Source organism: Neofelis nebulosa, chromosome 16, assembly GCF_028018385.1.
Source record: "Neofelis nebulosa isolate mNeoNeb1 chromosome 16, mNeoNeb1.pri, whole genome shotgun sequence".
NCBI lineage: Eukaryota > Metazoa > Chordata > Mammalia > Carnivora > Felidae > Neofelis > Neofelis nebulosa.
In genome coordinates this window covers 18105504-18122369 of record NC_080797.1, presented here as the reverse complement: position 1 = coordinate 18122369, position 16866 = coordinate 18105504, and the positions used below count along the sequence as shown (strand labels likewise).

Sequence of the window (16866 nt, the reverse complement as noted above, 5' to 3'; positions counted from 1 at the left end):
ATTGGTAAAGCCATGACGTGAAGCTGAGGGCTCGTTACCTCATGTGCTAGTGGCAAGGCAGTGGTCGCTCTCCAGTGGGACTTCCCTTGGGCAGGCAAGCCTTCTGTGTGGTGGGCCCCTGTCAATACCGGGACATGCCCATGGTTCTTGGATTCTCTGATCTGCATGCTAAGCCCTCCACGGTGTCCTGCCCCGGTCCCCCCAACAGACCAAAAAGACAAAAGTGGTCATCTATTACTTATGCAATTAACCAGTTTCAGAATACATCCTGCCTGTTGCGTTCTGATTCCATCGCGGGGCAGAAGGAAGTTGGTTGCGTCCTCAGGTGGTGTAGGCGTCCTGGAGTCCAACTGCTTTGGAGTCGGCTGGACACGCCGGTGGGAGGGTTCGGCCCGGGGGAGCGGGTGTGCGCCTGGCTGCCGCTGGTCCGCCAGCATCTTCAAGTCGCCCAGTGCCAGCTGCTGGCTGGCTTTGAAGATCCTTCACTCCTGAGTATGCTTGCCCTTTGCTGGGGAGGGTCACAGTCCCCTCTCGTGTTACCTTTCGTTGTAAAATGCCCAGCAGAGCGGTCTTCCCTTCACCAGGGTCGGAATGTGGGTCTCAGACCCAGGAGGGAGGGAGTCTTCTTGGAGGAACCAAGAGCAAGATGGAGTGTCCCGCAGTGAACGCGCTTCAGTGACAGTCACAAATCCACTTCTCCATGCCCTCTAGAGGCGAAGGGGTGGGGGGAGGGGAGCTGGAGCCCTTCTCAGACTGAGAAGATAAGGCAGCTCTGGCCACGTGGGGAGTCAGGGCCACAGCTGCGGGAACAGAGGGCTTGGGTACTTGAGGGTCAGCGCTGGTATAGTCGGAGGATGCCGGCCTTGTGCAGGTCCTTCCACAAGGTGGCTTCCAGGGACAGGTCGTGGTTGACGTAGAAGATCAGTGGCTTCTTTATTCGCTCAAAATAGTGGTCAGAAAATTTCCAGTAGTTGCTTGTGATGAATCCATAGGCACTAACCTAGACAAGGATGGCCCCCGAGTTAGCATTCACTGAGCTAGGTGCAGACAAATCTGTGAAGTGATAAGATTCCGGAAAAGCACAGAAAAGCACAGCACCCCCCCCCCCCGACCCCCCTTCTTAGATGCCACGCTGAAGACACAGGTAAACAGTAGTTCGAGCTCACGCCAGCGTCAGGCACTTGTGCTCTTGGACGTGTCTCCTCAGCCCCACAATAATCTCAGGTACTATCCTCATTTTACAAATGAGCGGGGAGCGCCTGGGTGGCTCAGTCGGTTAGGCGTCCCGACTCTTGATTTCTGCTCAGGTTGTGATCTCGCTGTCAGATCGGGCCCTGTGTCGGGCTCCGCACCGACAGCACCAAGCCTGGTGGTTGGGACTCTCCCTCTCTCTCTGCTCCTCCCCTCCCTCTCAAAATAATAAACAAACAGGGAAGCGAACAGGTCTTCAGTCACAAGCCACTGAGTGGCCAGGCTGGGTTTTAAACCCTGGTCCATGATGTCTGGGCAAAGCCATCATTTCCGTGGTGAAGCCCAAGACGGAGGCAAAAGCCCATCACTACTCCTGTCCCCAGTCTGATGGGAACGTAGTCAAGAGACCGCTGCTATACAACAGGGAAGAGGTGTGGGGCACGGAAGAGAGGGGACTCCAGTTCCCGTGCTGGCGTAAGTGTGGGTGACTGCAGACTGTTTCACGGCTGCCTCCACGTGGCTCCTGTGGGCAACACTGCACTGGGGACATCTGCAGTGATTTCAAAGGTTGCGTGTGGAAGGCCGACTCTGCTGTCCAGCTCGGTTCTAGAATGTACTCATAAAAGGATGTGTCCCTGCCACTTCCCTGGAGAAGATTTTGGTTCCGCAAGAACAATCTGATAGCGCATGCCTTGGGTGTCATAGGGAATGGCAGCCGGGGAAGAGAGGGTGAAGCCCAGAAGTGCTGGGACAGGTGGCTGCCGGAGGAAGGCAAGGCTGCCCCCCCCCCCCACCCCCAGCTGTCCTGGAAAGGACCCTCGCACAGCCGGTGTGGAGGGAGCTCAGCCGTCCCACTCCCTCCCGCCCCTTCCAGAGACCAGCTTGCTCTTGCACCTGGGGAATCCCTTCCCCACAAGATACAGGCGGAGTCCCAGGCTTAGGTCCCACCCACGCTTGTCCTCTGCTCCTGTTACCTGGTCACAGGTGTGCAAAGCTGTCAGCAGCATGAGGGCCCCAGTACTCGGCATATATAGGTCTCCAAAATTTGTGTTCATCAACTTTGATTTCAGAAACCTGGAGGCCAAAAGAGCCATCAAAATGAGAGAGAGAGAGAGAGAGGATTAGGTCTCGCTCACTTGATGGCTGTGCCCTTTGGCTTCCCGGCTACCAAGTCACACGGGCTGGAAAGCCGGTGAGGACTTCCTGGCCCTTCGAGTGCAATCCGTTCCCCATTTAGGAAAACCCCAAATGAACCAGATGCAAAAGTCTGGTTCACCGGGGGCGCGGGGGTGAGAAAGGAACAGTCCCGTGCGGAAGTACCACAGGGACCATCCTTCCCGCCCTGGAAGCCTGAACCCAGCCTAAGTCCCCTCTCCTCTCTGCAGCACCCTGCCTTCCCCGGGGGGGCTAGGGAACCACAGCGGGTAGGGCACAAGTGGCCTGTTCAGTCAGCCTGAGCCCTACCCCCAGGCTTCCCCACATTCCGCCAAGCCGGAATCCCTCATGTGGGACATGAGGGACAGGGCACCCACGTCCGGGGACTGGAGTCATGGGTGAGATGGCGCATGAACCCGCCCCCGGGGGGCGGGGGGCGCACACTCGCAGAGTCCGGAAATGAGGCCCGACCTCAGCCTCGGATTCACATCTGAACTCTGCCAGACCAACCACGTGGCCTCTCTGAGCTGGTTTCTTCCTCTGTGGAATGGGGCTCTCGCCACCGCCTCCAGCTGGCCTCCCCAGACCCACCCACCATCCTTCACCCGCTCTCTGTGGCGCCAGCCTGGGGGCTACAGCAGGCCTCTCAACCACGGCCCTACTGACGTTTGGGGCCAAGTCATTTGTTGCAGGGACGCCCTGTGCCTCGTATGATGCTCAACGGCGTCCCTGGTCTCTGCTGGCTAGTGGCCCGTACCTAGTGACAACCAGAATGTCTCCAGAGAGGGGGGCAAGTGACTGCCCCGCCCCCCCCCCATGAGAAACCACAGGCAGGGGGAGAGGGACTGAGGGAGGGAAGGAGATCAGGCCACTGCTGTCCCCCAGGCCGATCCCCACAGTCGCCTCGGGCTGGGCCTCGTCCAGGTTAGCTCTCCGGGGAGATTGCAGTGAGCGGGCCATACAGGGCCCGCAGCAGTCGGGGGGCTGGCGTGCAGGGGGGCTGGAAGGGGAGCCGTTCTTCGTGCGCCCGCACCCCCGCCCTCCGCACACACACCTACCTCTCCCTCAGGTAGCCGATGAAGTGTGGGTGCAGCAGCTTGAATTTCCCGGCAGAGGCTTGTGGTCCGAAGTAGGTCTGAGGCCTAGGACCGGTGGAAGAAGTGGACAGAGCGGCCCGAGCCGTCGTAGGGCGAGTGGGGGAGCAGGCCGAGGGGGGAGGCGCTGGGCCCGCGGCGGTGCCCGCGGTACGGGCGGGGCTGGGTGTAGTAGCGGGAGAAGGGCGTGTAGAAGGTGGCCGGCAGCACGGTGGGCACCACGTGTGGCTTCCCGCTCACCAGGACCTCGGTGGGCGGGGAGTAGGAGAGCGAGGAGGGGGGCGTGAACAGGGCCGGCGGGGTCGGGTAGGAGCAGCTGACCCGGGGGTGGTGGGGGGGAGGGGGGAGCAGGGGAAAGTAGAGGGACTCGGGCACCTGAGGGCGCTCGCAGCTGCGGGGCGGGCAGGGGAAGGAGCAGGGGAAGCACTGGGTGGGGGGCTGGGAGAAGGGGGGCTCCTTCAGGAAGCGGGGCACGTAGGGGGCGATGCAGGAGGGGATGCCCCGCACCGGCCCGATGTAGGAGGCCGAGGTGGCCGGGCTGTGGGAGGGGGACCTGGCCACAGGCACGGGAGGGGTTTGGGAAGAGTTTCGAGAGACGGACTTCAGGCCAGACTGGGAAGGAGACTTGGAGGTGGGCGGGGTGGGGGTCTGGGAAGCCCCTCGGGGCACATGTTGGACGTGAGGGCTGGGGGTCAGGGAGGAAGCCCGGGAAGAGGGCTGGGAGGCAGTTGGAGTGGGAGGGTGAGAGGGGGGGCGGGAGGACGACCCCCGGGTGGGGGACGGAGACGGGGCCGAGCCGCCGGAGCTGGAGTAGGCCTGCTGGTTGGTGGGGGTGACATGGTTGGACCGGGACCGGGAGGGGGACTGGGTAGGGGAAGGACTGGGGGTGTGGGAGGGGGAGCTCATTGGTGTCGGGGAGGCTCGTGACCACCCGACCGACGTCCCTGAGCCGGCCCCCCCGAGAGCCCGGTCCCGCCCGTGTCACAAAGCCCACTCGTGACCAGGTGCCGCGTCACGAGCGATTGTTGGGTGGCACCCGGGCGGGGGGGCGGGGCGGTGGTGGGCCAGTGTCAGCGGCCGGGGCCTTTGGGGGCTTAACCCCTAAGGACCTCAGAAGCCGCTCTTTTGGGGGTGGGTGACGTGTCGGGGGTAGGAGGGCTGGACTTGGCGGCCGCAGAGGTGGCACGGGTCTGTAAGGACTTGACTCTGGGACAAGGAATTGTCCCAGCGCCACAGGGAGAAGGTTCAGCTGAGGCCGGGACATGGTTCAAAAGAGCTGGAGAGAGGCCTGCTGCCCAGGAAGGTCGGCGAGAAAAGACAGAGCGTCCTTTGTTCTCTGCAGGACACTGGACCCATGTCACCTGCTCTCCCGTTTCACGGGCACAGCGCTAGGAGGCTGCCCACCAGGGCAAGTGGCATGGACACCATCACCCCGCCCTCAGTTTCCAGACACGGTGTGCTCAGCAGGACCGCAGAGTCAGGAGAGGACGGACCCAGTCAGTGCCGCGGGCTGGGGGGGCTGCGTGGGTGATGGGGACAGCAGCCCGAAGCTGGGCAGCCAGGGTGGCCCTTCAGGCGGGTTCCCGGGGACCAGCAGGGTCACCTGGGCTTTTCCATGGGGAGGACAAAAGAGCCTAATTGCCCGACACCCTCTTGGATTCTTGGGGACTTCCTTGCTGCCCTCACCCGCTCTCCCTACGTGACAGTGGGCCCAGGGAGCAAGCAGGGGGATGATCCCGGCACTATCACACCCTGCACGCATTTGGCGGCTCACCTGTCCCCTCTGTCGGGGCCCTCAGGGACAGGCACACCCAGAATGGCCGATCTCAGCATCACATAGTCACGGAGGTCAGAGGGGATGAAGATGTAGCGCAGGTCCTGTTGGGGCAACAGAGACACTGAGCCAGCCCCCCTCGCCACTCGCCACTCCCCACCCCTGCCCGAACAAGACCACATCCTGCTCAGATGGGACAGCCCTCTACCCGTCCTGATGGGAGAATTTCTCTTCTCTGCCTGTAATCCCCCCTCTCAACCTCGTGACTAATGAATAGAGAGCAGCAGAAGCGATGCTGGGGGGTGATCTCGGAGACTAGGCCATAAAAGGTCCCTGGGACCACTCTGGGTGAAGTTAGCTGCCATGACCTGAGAACACTCGAGGAGCCTAGAGAGGGGCCGTCTCGATTCCGGCCTCAATTTTTTTTTTTAAAGTTTATTTATCTTCAGAGAGGGAGAGAGAATCCCAAGCGGGCTCTGCGCTGTCAGCTCAGAACCCAATGCGGGGCTCGAACCCACGAACCGTGAGATCATGACCTGCGCCGAAGTCAGACGCTTAACCCACTGAGCCACCCAGGGTGCCCCGACTGACTGATCCCGGCAAACACCTGAGATCCTGAGCCAAAACCAGTCTACTAGGCTGTTCCCGAATTCCTGACCCACTGAAACTGTAAGACAATAAATGTTTGCTGTTTAAAGCTACTAAGTCTGGGGTAATTTGTCAACACGGGGATGGATCATTCCTACAGGCGGTGTGGCCACATCACACAGCTGCTTCATTTCATTTTATCACGAGTGAAGAGAGGTCCTGCTGTGGCGAGGAGACTCCTGAATTTCCTGCTCCGAGGAGGAAGCTTCTAGAAACTCAACCTTATCCTGGGATCTCCCCTCTTTAGGTGTCACCCTGACGGCTCTTGAGGGAGGGGCAGTGTTCCCGAAAGTGGGCGTGGCTGAGGAGCTGGAGGCAGTGGGCGGTCTCAAGTTCTGGCTCCCCGCCCCCCCTTGCTGGGCATGCTGCTCACCGCTGGATCCCTTTGAACCCAGCCTCCCTCACAGAAGGACATTCTGGAGGGCAGCTCTTTGAAGCCAGGCCCTGCTGCCGCCTTGCTGAATGAAGGGCACCCGGCCTCAGTCTCCTCACCAGGAAAATGGGACTGACGGGCCCACGTACGGTGCCTGGCACCCCACAAGCTTTCAGTAAACACTAGCCATTCACGCTCTACTCCAGAGGAGTCGTGTGCTGCCTGGAACTATGGGGTTTGCCCCACGGAGGGGCTCTGGGAACAGTGGCGCTGACTGTCCACGGCCTTGCACGCCCGTCAGAAGCCTCACCTGGCCTTGTGGCACAGACGTGAAGCCGAGGTTCCCGTAGGAGATGAGGGAGTTCTTCATTGTGTTCACAGTGAAACCATAGAAGGAGGTCTTGGTGCCCACATCCTTCTCGAAGCCTTTGATCACAGCGCCATTGAGTCTGGTCCAAACAGAGGCCCGTCAGCCTCCTCATGGTCACACGATGCCGTGTCTGTACTTGGACCTGCTGCGTCTGTCCCCAGGTCTCTGTGCAGACCGTGCCCTCTGCCCAGGGCGCCACCAGTGGGGGTCGCCAGCCCCATACCCACCCCTCCAGACCTCAAGGGATGCCTGTGAAATGGGCACATCCGGCCGTGGCAGCTCCCTCCCCCCTGGCATGCGGCACCCACACTCCATCTTCGGAGTCTGTCAGCGAATCTGCCTTTGTCCGGGCCTGCTTGTCTCACTGCCGCCCGAGGCCGGGGCTGCCCCGCAGCTGGCCCTCTTTCCAGCTTCTCTCCCACCGCCCCCCTGGCTCCCGGCCCGCACACCTGAAGACGTAGTCGTGGGCATCGATGTTCAGACCCTGGCGGGAACCATTCAGAATGCCTCCATTCCCCACCACTGCACAGCGAACGCAGTTTGGAAGCGGCTTCCCGGAGGCGGCAAACAGCTTGGAGCTCTCGGAGTCATTCAGGAGGCTCAGGGTGGAGTTGATGGCTGTGGGTGCCAGACAAGGTGGGGCGCTCAGAGGAGGGATGTCATGTTGGAGCCTCCCCAAGAATGCTCCTGGCACCCCATCTGCCAGAGGTCTGACACCAGGGCACAAAGGGTGGAGCGGGGTGCAGGGAGGGCGAAATGTCAGTGGGACCGTGGGCTGAACTGGGCGGGGGGTGGGGAGAGGATTTGGCCGTACCCTTAAGTCATCTCAAGACCTTGAAAAACTAGTTCTCTCAAGACTGTATGGCACAATAAAATAATCTGAGGCACACAGGGGTGGGGTGCAGATTGAACGGGAAGGAGGGCCTCTGGGCAGTTTCCCACAGCAGGAACCGTCGGCAGGCTGAGGTCCCAGAGCCCCTGTTCTCGGCCACCTTGGACCTTGGTGCCAGCGCCAGAAGGGGAGAGCTGGCTGGCAGGTGCAGCCAAGCCCCTCTCCCTGACCCCGTGGTGCTTGTAGGGGGTGGCAGATATGGGGGGAGTCATACAACGGGGGGGGGGGGGTGAGCCCTGAGACCTTCCTGGGAAGAAAGGGGCACGGGGTGGGGTGGGTTGCTATGAGGTCAGGGTCTGCCCCAGAGGAAGGGGTTCACTGGGGCCAGAGGGCTGGGGGAGAAGCAGCGGCTGCCAGTTACCTTGGAAGGAGAGCCCCTGCCAGCCATAGGGGGCTTTGTACTGGCTCAGGCTGTCCCAGAGCTCCCGAGCGAAGAGGCCCCCCGAGAGCAGCACTGGAGTGGAGAGATTGAACAGGGCCCGGAAGTGGGGGTGCTTCTGGATGGCCAGAGAGAGAGGGTGTCGGCAGTGCGGGCTCTGTGGGGCGGGAGGGAAGAGCGCTGAGCTCCATTAGCTGGGGGTGGGCGCCTTCCCAGGAGCCTGCAGAGCCCAACCTGCAGGAAGGTTGGGAGGGAAGAGCCGTCCTTCCCCTCCAGCCCTGGTTCACCCCCAGACCCGCCAGCTGAGCTGACTGACCTGTGTGGCACAGCGGTGTGGCGAGGGTCAGAGAGCTTTCTGGATCTACCCTGCCCGGCCCTTTCTCTCCTGGATGCCACGTCTCCAGGGCCTGATGGCTCTGGCCTCCTACTCCTTCCCTTCACACTTAGAGAAACTTTGGGGCGTTTCCCCACAAAATGGGTTAAGACCCGTCTGCCCTTGAGCGGAAGAGTGCAGCCTGGATCCAAATCCTAGCTCTGGCAGTCCTCACTGTAAGATTCGTGCGCAACGGGCTGCCGGGATGGTTACCACCATTTCCTTCCAGGTGGTACCTGTACTAGGTTGAACAGTGCCCCCCCCCACCCCCAATTCTGTCTGCCTAGAATCTTAGAACGTGACCTTATTTGGGAATAGGGTCTTTGCAGATGTGGTTCATCAGGGTGACGTCATATGGGTTTAGGGTGGGCCCTAATCCAATGACTGGTGTCCTTACATAGCCGTGTGAAAACAGACACAGAGACTGGAGTGATGTGACCACAGGCCACAGAAACCGGAAGAGGCAAGGAAGGATTCTTCCCTAGAACTTTCAGGAAGGTGGCTCTGCCGACCCCTTGATTTCGGACTTTCGGGGTTCAGAACTGTGAGAGAATCAATTTCTCTTGTTTTAGCCCCCCCCCCCCCACCTCCGGTTTGTGCCCATTTCTTTCAGAAGCCCTAGGATAGTGAGGCAGTGCCTCGGCACACAGGGACCTCGAGGGAGGGTAAAGTACTCAACAGGTTCCAACCCCATCTGCCTGCAACCCCCCGTGTCAGAATCCTGCACAGCCTGGGCCTGGGTGGGGCTACCCTTCCCACCGAAGGGGGCTCTTTGTTAGGCTGCTGGTCTGATGCTGAGTGCAGGGAAGAGCTGTGCGGTCGCTTCTGCTATAAGGTGCCCTATGGACGGCAAAAAACCTACGACGCTGTGCAAAACTGTGCAATCGCTGTGCAAAACTGTGCAATCGAAACCCCGGGGCTTTTGGGAAAATGGGATTAGTGGTGCAGCACTCAAAAGCTTTGTGATGCTTTGTGATGCATAAAACTCAAGGGGGTGGGGCCTAACAGACGGAAGCACAGTTTCACGGCTCCAGCGGTTAAAATCTACTGCTTCTATTAAACATGTGGCACCTGACCTTGGAAAAGACTCGACGTTTGCTCACGTTAAGCGGGCATCAGAAGGGTGGCAGCCTGTTACCGTGAAGTAGTGGGAAGAGAGTTGTAACACACTCAACGAGGTGCGTATCTGGAGGGCGCATGTGTGTGTATTTTGCGGATTCCTCCGTGGCTCCCTTTGGTGGGGTGTGGTTTTCTGCATTTAACCTCAGCACTCCCAAGGACAAATCACCCGGAAGCAAACACAAAATTTGTGTTAATGCTCAAACTGTTTCCTAAGATAACCAACCTTCCGGGAACAAATTCACGTTTTCAAACCAAGCATCGTAGCCGGACTGACTGTACTGATTTCACTACTATTCAGCCTCTCTTTGGGCTGTGTTCCAGGGCCTTCTTTAAGAGATGCCAGGAGAGGGGCGCCTGGGTGGCGCAGTCGGTTAAGCGGCCGACTTCAGCCAGGTCACGATCTCGCGGTCTGTGAGTTCGAGCCCCGCGTCGGGCTCTGTGCTGACAGCTCGGAGCCTGGAGCCTGTTTCCAAATCTGTGTCTCCCTTTCTCTCTGCCCCTCCCCCGTTCATGCTCTGTGTCTCTCTGTCCCAAAAATAAATAAAAAACATTGAAAAAAAAAATTTTTTAAAAATAAAAAAAAAAGAGATGCCAGGAGAAAACTCTTCAGGTCTTTCTATCAGGAAGGGCTGTGCTTCACTTGGGAAGTGGGCTTGCTATTATCTCATGGATGGACACAATGGCAAATTTCTTTCTTCACTGTGGCCGCCAGGAAGCTCAGAGCTAGATCCATGGCCCGTCCCTTACACCTTGTGGCACATTTTTCCTGCACTGATCTACATGACGTTGTCTTACTCTCCTACCTTTATTTTTCCTGCGGCCATTTCTTCATTTTATTCTATTTATAGGTTTGTCTTGTTATGTGTATCCAAAAGTCACCCCGAATCCTTTTTTAAAACAGGCGGGGATATGTCAATGAGCATCAAGCAGCTCAAGGTGGAAAGAACGTTGGGAAACTTAAAGATGAACCATAAGCACCCAGAAGATGCTTGGGGTTTGTCTTCAGCCCGCAGGCCAAGTGTCTACCCCTGCCTCTGTCCTTAAGATGGGGATGGGGATGGGGACCCCGCCCCCACCCCCCGCCCAGGGCTACTTGCTTTGTGCCTGAACAGCTCAGCTGTTCACTATGTTTGACATGTGAAATTTCTTTCCCTGAGGCCTCGGCTAACAAGTCTGAGTTTGGGCTCTAGGACCTTGAAAACAACTCTTAAACCCGAATCGATCCAGAACAACAGTCATGGTCCTGCTGGGCCACAGCACACAGAGCGGGGCAAGGCTGTATTCCTCAGCGGCTCAGAGGACACGCTCTGGGGTCAAAGCAGAGGCTCAAATTCCAGTACCACCTATTCTCCCAGAGGGACCCTGAGCAAGGTACCTGACCTCTCGGGGCCTCGTTCGTTCGCCCGTAAGAGCTACATGACAGAGTTGCCGTGCAGCTTAAGTGAGAGAATGTGGGTGAAGTGCTTCAGCCCACAGTTAAGGCTGACCATTCCTTATGGAGCCGGGCCTAGAAGCTTCTCGAATCCCGCCCTGGGCAAGCTTGGAGCATCTTCCCAGGGTTTGCTTGTTTACTCCATGTCGAGCAGTTTAAATGTGACTTTTTTAGTAAAAAGACATTTTGAGGGGCACCTGTCTGGCTCAGTTGGTAGAGCCTGCGACTCTGGATCTTGGGGTTGTGAGTTCGAGCCCCACATGGGGTGCAGAGATTACTTAAAAATAAAATCTTTAAAAAAAAAAAAAGACATTCTGAGTAGGATGTCAAATTCACAGGCCTTTTTAAAGATAAATCACGTTGGGAATGCAAGCTGGTGCAGCCACTCTGGAAAACAGTATGGAGGTTCCTCAAAAAACTAAAAATTGAACTACCCTATGACCCAGCAATTGCACTACTAGGCATTTATCCACGGGATACAGGTGTGCTGTTTCTAAGGGACACATGCACCCCATGTTTATAGCAGTACCATCGACAATAGCCAAAGTATGGAAAGAGCCCAAATGTCCATCGATGGATGAATGGATAAAGATGTGGTGTATATATATATATATATATCACACAACAGAGTATTACTTGGCCATCAAAAAGAATGAAATCTTGCCATCTGCAACTACGCGGATGGAACTGGAGGGTATTATGCTAAGTGAAATTAGAGAAAAACAAATATCATATGACTTCACTCATATGAGGACTTTAAGAGACAAAACAGGGGCGCCTGGGTGGCTTAGTCGGTTAAGCATCCGACTTCGGCTCAGGTCATGATCTCGCGGTTCGTGGGTTCGAGCTCTGCACTGGGCTCTGTGCTGACAGCTCAGAGCCTGGAGCCTGCTTCGGATTCTGGGTTTCCCTCTCTCTCTCTGCCTCTCCCCTGCTCATGCTCTCTCAATAATAAAAACATTAAAAAATTAAAAAAAATTAAGAGACAAAACAGGTGAGCATAAGGTAAGGGAAACAAAAAGAATATAAAAACAGGGAGGGGGACCAAATAGAAGAGACTCATAAATATGGAGAACTGAGGGTTGCTGGAGGGGTTGTGGGAGGGGAGATGGGCTAAATGGGTAAGGGGCACTAAGGAATCTACTCCGGAAATCATTGTTGCACTATAGGCTCACTAATTTGGATGTAAATTTTAAAAAATCAAAAATAAAATTGGGGTGCCTGGGTGGCTCAGTCGGTTGAGCGTCCAACTTCGGCTCAGGTCAGGATCTCACAGCTCGTGAGTTCGAGCCCCGCATCAGGCTCTGTGCTGACAGCTCAGAGCCTGGAGCCTGCTTGGTATTCTGTGTCTCCCTCTCTCTCTGCCCCTAACCCACTCCCATTCTGTCTCTGTCTCTCTCAAAAATAAATAAACATTAAAAAATAAATAAATAAAAATAAAACTAAAAAAAAAATTTTTTTTTTAAATAATAAAATAAAGATAAATCACATGATTTCCCCAAAACTTTTCACCTGGCTGCACCCCTTCTCTGCTGCTGTGGTACAGGGAACCCTCGTGGTCAGGTCTGACTGCTCGCTCAGCTCGAAGGCTCATGGTTTGGCTGTTCCAGAGTGCTCTCACCCAGCAGCCTTCCAAGAAGGTTCTCGTTTGCTTTTCTTTTTCACCTCCTCCCTGCTAACTCGAGGATACTCAAAACTGCCAGAATAGCTGACCCAAGTTTTACCTTTCTCGTCCCGGCGTTTGACACTTTGCGTCCAAAGAATGTTCCAGACCATGTGGCGTTCCTGGGGGAGAAGCAGAAGTAAAGCAGGGGTTGGACTCAGCTCCAGAGGCTGACAAGGTCTGTCAGGGTCAAAGGTGCCACTCCTGTGATCCTCCTAGGCTCTGATATTTGCCCATCTCTCTCTCTCCGGAAACAAAATTATTGTCACAGGATCACGTTTGGCTCAGCTCTATAAACCCCAGAAATGAAGAGATCCCACGGCAAGCAGCAGAAATACGGTTTACCGAACAGTGAGATGGTGGGTAAAGCACGAAAATAGGAAAGCTTGCCGGCCCCCGCCCACCGTCAGACGGACCTCCCCGCCAAGGCCCCAGAGGCAGGTGTTACATGGTCCCCCTTCACCTTGGGGTGGGTTGTCCTGCCGCCGGGCTCCTGCCCTACGGCTCCCGATGGCAGGCATGGGGTCTGAAGCCTCATGCCCTAGGTTTGTATCCCACGATCTAAGGAAGTTACCTAATTTCTCCGAACTCTCTGCATCTGTACGGCAGATATAAGCATAGTGATGTGACTAACAATCATATCCCATATCCAATTGTTGGCAGGATTCAGACAGAGAATCTGTAGTATCTCATACAAAAAGCATCCTCTGAGTATTAGCTAAAGGAAGGAGTGGCAACCTCTGTGACAGTGTCCCTCGGGGAGGGAGGGCAAGAGCTGAAGCTACTGCCCCACCCCTACTCCCACCTCCCAGGCGACCCCAGCATCAGGGAGGAGGGCAGACAGAAGGAATAGGGGCCTCTGCCTATGCAAATGGGTGTCGGGCTTCCCCCAGACTCCTGCCTCCTCCCCAACCCACGGAGGAGCAGGTGGGGAGGATTTTGGTCGGCAGTTTGCAAGGAAACAAAAGGCCTTTTGTTACTTGCTTCTAAGGTGCCTCCCCAGCTGAGCCGCCTGGGAGCTTGTGACCTGCCTCACTTCAGGTTTCCACAGACCCAGGAGGGCCAGGCCAGAAAGAGCAGGCATGATCCCTTCCCCCATGCTTCTCTCTCCCCCTCTGATGGCCACCTGCCCCCACACCCCAACCTATAGTTCCTGTCCTCAGCAGGACAGGACCCTCTTTGAAGAAGGACCGGGGACACAGTACCCAGCCCTCAGGGGCAGTGAGAACCCCCCCCCCCGGGGGAGTCCCCTATTCTGTTTTGGTGCTCTGAACACCCCAAACTCAGGGAGGCCTGCTCATCTCTAGAGCACTCCCCCCCCTCCCCTCAGTGCTCAGTGATTTCTCCCAGCCCCTCCTTCTTAGGAATCCAAGGGCTTCTAGATACCTGGAGAGCCTGGAAGGAGTGAGGGAGGGGGTCAGCCCACGTATGCCCCTCCCGGATGTTTTCCTGACCTGATGAGAAATAAGGACCTTGTACAGTGGTCCTTCCCTATCCCGGGGGATATATTTCCAAGACCCCCAGCAGATGCTTGAGACCATGGCAAGTACCGAACTCCATACAGACTGTGTGCATACAGATCTGTACACACTGTGGTTTTTCCTCTACATCCATGTATGTATGATAAAGTTTAATTTATAAGTTGGGCACAGTAAGAGAGTCACAACAGTAATTAATAAAATAGAACGGGAGCGCCTGGGTGGCCCAGTCGGTTAAGAGGCTGACTTCGGCTCAGGTCATGAGCTCATGGTTCGTGCGCTGGAGCTCTGCATCGGGCTGTGTGCTGACAGCTCGGAGCCTGCTTGGGATTCTGTCTCCCTCTCTCTCTCTGCCCCTCCCCCGCCCCCATGCTCTTTGGCTCTCCCTTTCCCTCTCTCTCAAAAATAAATACATAAACTTAAAAAAACAAAACGCCCAAATGATGTTGACAACAGATGGTAACTGGCAGGTAACTAACTGGAAGCCTCTGTTCTCACCATCGGCCCCGCCCCCCATAACAAAGTTTTGTTTTGTTTTGTTTTTTAAATAAGTCTAGATATCCTGATGCCCGGAAACTGCTGACCCAGATTCCTGTGCCATGGGTAAATTCCTGGGCTGCAATGAGAGCCCGGCCTCAGATCCAGTAAGACGGGGTCCCAGCACCCTTCCCTACAGGGGCTCTCTGGCCAGGCCACCTGCTTTCCCACCCCAGCTGGGGAGCTCACGCAGCCTGCCCCCGCCTTCCCGGTACCGTCCGGCTTCCCACCCAGCCTCTCCTGGCACTAAATACCCATCTCCTGTAGCGAGGCCCTGCCTCCCGGCCTGGGGCGTAAAGACCTTTAAAAACTTTGTTGAGACATAATGGATGTTGGACAACCTCATATTTAAAGTTTATTAGATACTTTCAAAGGGCGTTTAAACGTGTTTCAAAACATCTTTTACATAAAATTCACAAAGGATTCTCTTATTCAGCGCCTGGCCTTATGCAATTTCGGGCTACCAGGAGATCAAGTAACTTCAGGTACCATCTGCTAGGGCACCCTTTGTTCTAAAGGGACTGGGCTCCTAATGGGTTGCACGTGTTTTCTATTGTTTCGCAACTTCAGATGCCTTTTGACCTTGTTTTCCCGAGACCAGATACTGACTTTGCTTTCATCCCATTATGCCTGGAGCGAGGTTTGGTGAGGAAAGCGCAGGTGATAAAAGCGCGCTCTGGAAGGGAAAGCCTGGGCGCAGAGGCCTGTCGGCGAGACTGTGGGGGGGGGCCCTTGCAGCCTGCCTAATCCGGACGCGGGGCACAGCTCGATCCGCCTCCCAGACGTAAAACCAAGTCCTTTTGAGGCTTCTTCAGTAACTGGCACTATCACCTACCCAACACAGGCTCGAAGGGTTGTGCTCGCGGGGCGCGAGTGCAAGGAAGGTGCCCTGGGCGAGCGCGAGGGAGTGGAGCCAGTTGAAGGCTCAAGGAGAGGAACTTGGATGCAGCCCACAATCTGCCCGTGTTCCCGGGAGAGTCCGCCGCTTCGCGGGATCGCGCCCAGACGGCGCTTATCAAAAGTAGTAACATAGCAAACGGCGCGCGGGGGACAGAAGGCAGCCCGGCGCGGGGAGGGCAGGGACGGAGCGAGCGGGAAAGGCGACCCGCCACAGGCGAGCTGAGGATCCCGGCGAAGTTGGAACCGCGACTTGGGTCCCTTCCCCCAAAGCAGAGTCGGAGAAATGGGCCGTTAGCGAGGGAGAGTTCCCGACAAAAACGGGGCTGTTTTTATCTGACTCCAAATCTGGAGGATAGAAAGTGTTTCTAATCAGGGAATCCGGAGGGAACTAACCCACAAGGCTTCCGGGAGCCAGTGGCCGGTGCTCAAGGTGCGAGGTCCTTCCCGGACCCCGACAAGGGCTCTGGGGACCGGGCAGCGGAGGTTGGGCGCCCGGGTGGAGGCTCCGGGGACAAAGGGCCCCCGACCCCGGGGAGGCCAACGCGGCGCGCGAACTGGTGGGGCCCGGGCTGGGCGCCCCGCGCGTCCCCTGCGCCTTTCCGGTCGGACCGCGCCGTAGCCCCTACCTGGCTCCAGACCGGGGCCCCGGGTAGGGCCCCACCGCCGAGGAGTACAGAGCGAGGAGGATCCCCGAGCAGGCAGCCGTGAGCAGGAGCAGCAGCCAGCAGAGCGGGCCGCGCGGGGGCCCCATGCAGCCCTCACCCGCGGGCGCCCCGTCCGCCGCCGTCCCGGGCGGTGGGGAGAGGCCCGGGAGGGCCGGGCGGGACTCCGGGAGGCGGCCGCCCAGCCCCACCAGCCCTGCCCCCCTCCTGCCCCGGCGCGCCGCACCCTCGGGGGCGGGCGTGTTGCCCCCCGGCGCTCGGAGCTTGCCCGCGCCCTTCCGGCGCTGCCCTCTGTCCCGAAGCGGGCACCCGGGCGAGCCGGGGTTTGAGCCGGGAAGTCTCCCGCCGCGGTCAAGGGCAGGCGCGCGCGGTCCGGGAGGCCCGCGAGGGGGGCGGGCCGCGGGGGGACGCCGCCACCTGCCGGGTGGGCCGCGCACTGCGCGCTCTCTGCCCCTCCCGGCCCCCGCGGTTTCCGGATACCAGACGCCGCCGGGGAGACGGCGACCGGGAGGCTCACCTCGGAAGGACCCTCCTGAGCTGTCGGTCAGGCCCCGGCACCTCGGGTCCTTCCAGAAGTGCGGACACAATGGTGTGTGTGGGGGGGGGGGAGGCGGTTTGCCAGGACGGAGGAGCAGACCCTGTGTTGGATGGAGGTGGAGTTGGCGAGGTGGGTAGGGCTTCTGATGGGGGCGGGGGGGGGGGGCGGTAGCTGAGACCTTTCTTCCCCTCATTTGGTGACCGTCCGGGGCAGCCAGGGTCGTCAATCGCATAGCGTTCTTTTTCCAAACCCAGGCCAGCCTGGAGCTCTCGGGCGGCAGAGGGA

General features: G+C 57.8%; 2 protein-coding genes across 2 annotated transcripts; both read right to left on the bottom strand.

Moving 5' to 3' along the window:
• Positions 1-224: 224 nt before the first annotated feature.
• On the bottom strand, positions 225-16384 carry ST6GALNAC2 (ST6 N-acetylgalactosaminide alpha-2,6-sialyltransferase 2). The gene is made up of 9 exons (XM_058702740.1): positions 16008-16384; positions 12528-12588; positions 7859-8033; positions 7055-7223; positions 6546-6684; positions 5215-5318; positions 3405-3488; positions 2166-2265; positions 225-1000 (listed from the first exon to the last, which is right to left on the bottom strand). The coding sequence occupies exons 1-9, from the start codon at positions 16130-16132 to the stop codon at positions 833-835; spliced, it is 1125 nt and encodes a 374-aa protein (XP_058558723.1). The 5' UTR covers positions 16133-16384; the 3' UTR covers positions 225-832.
• On the bottom strand, positions 3484-4408 carry LOC131496914 (uncharacterized). The gene has a single exon (XM_058702741.1). It carries the CDS (start codon positions 4344-4346, stop codon positions 3489-3491), a length of 858 nt encoding a protein of 285 aa, XP_058558724.1. The 5' UTR covers positions 4347-4408; the 3' UTR covers positions 3484-3488.
• Positions 16385-16866: the final 482 nt, after the last annotated feature.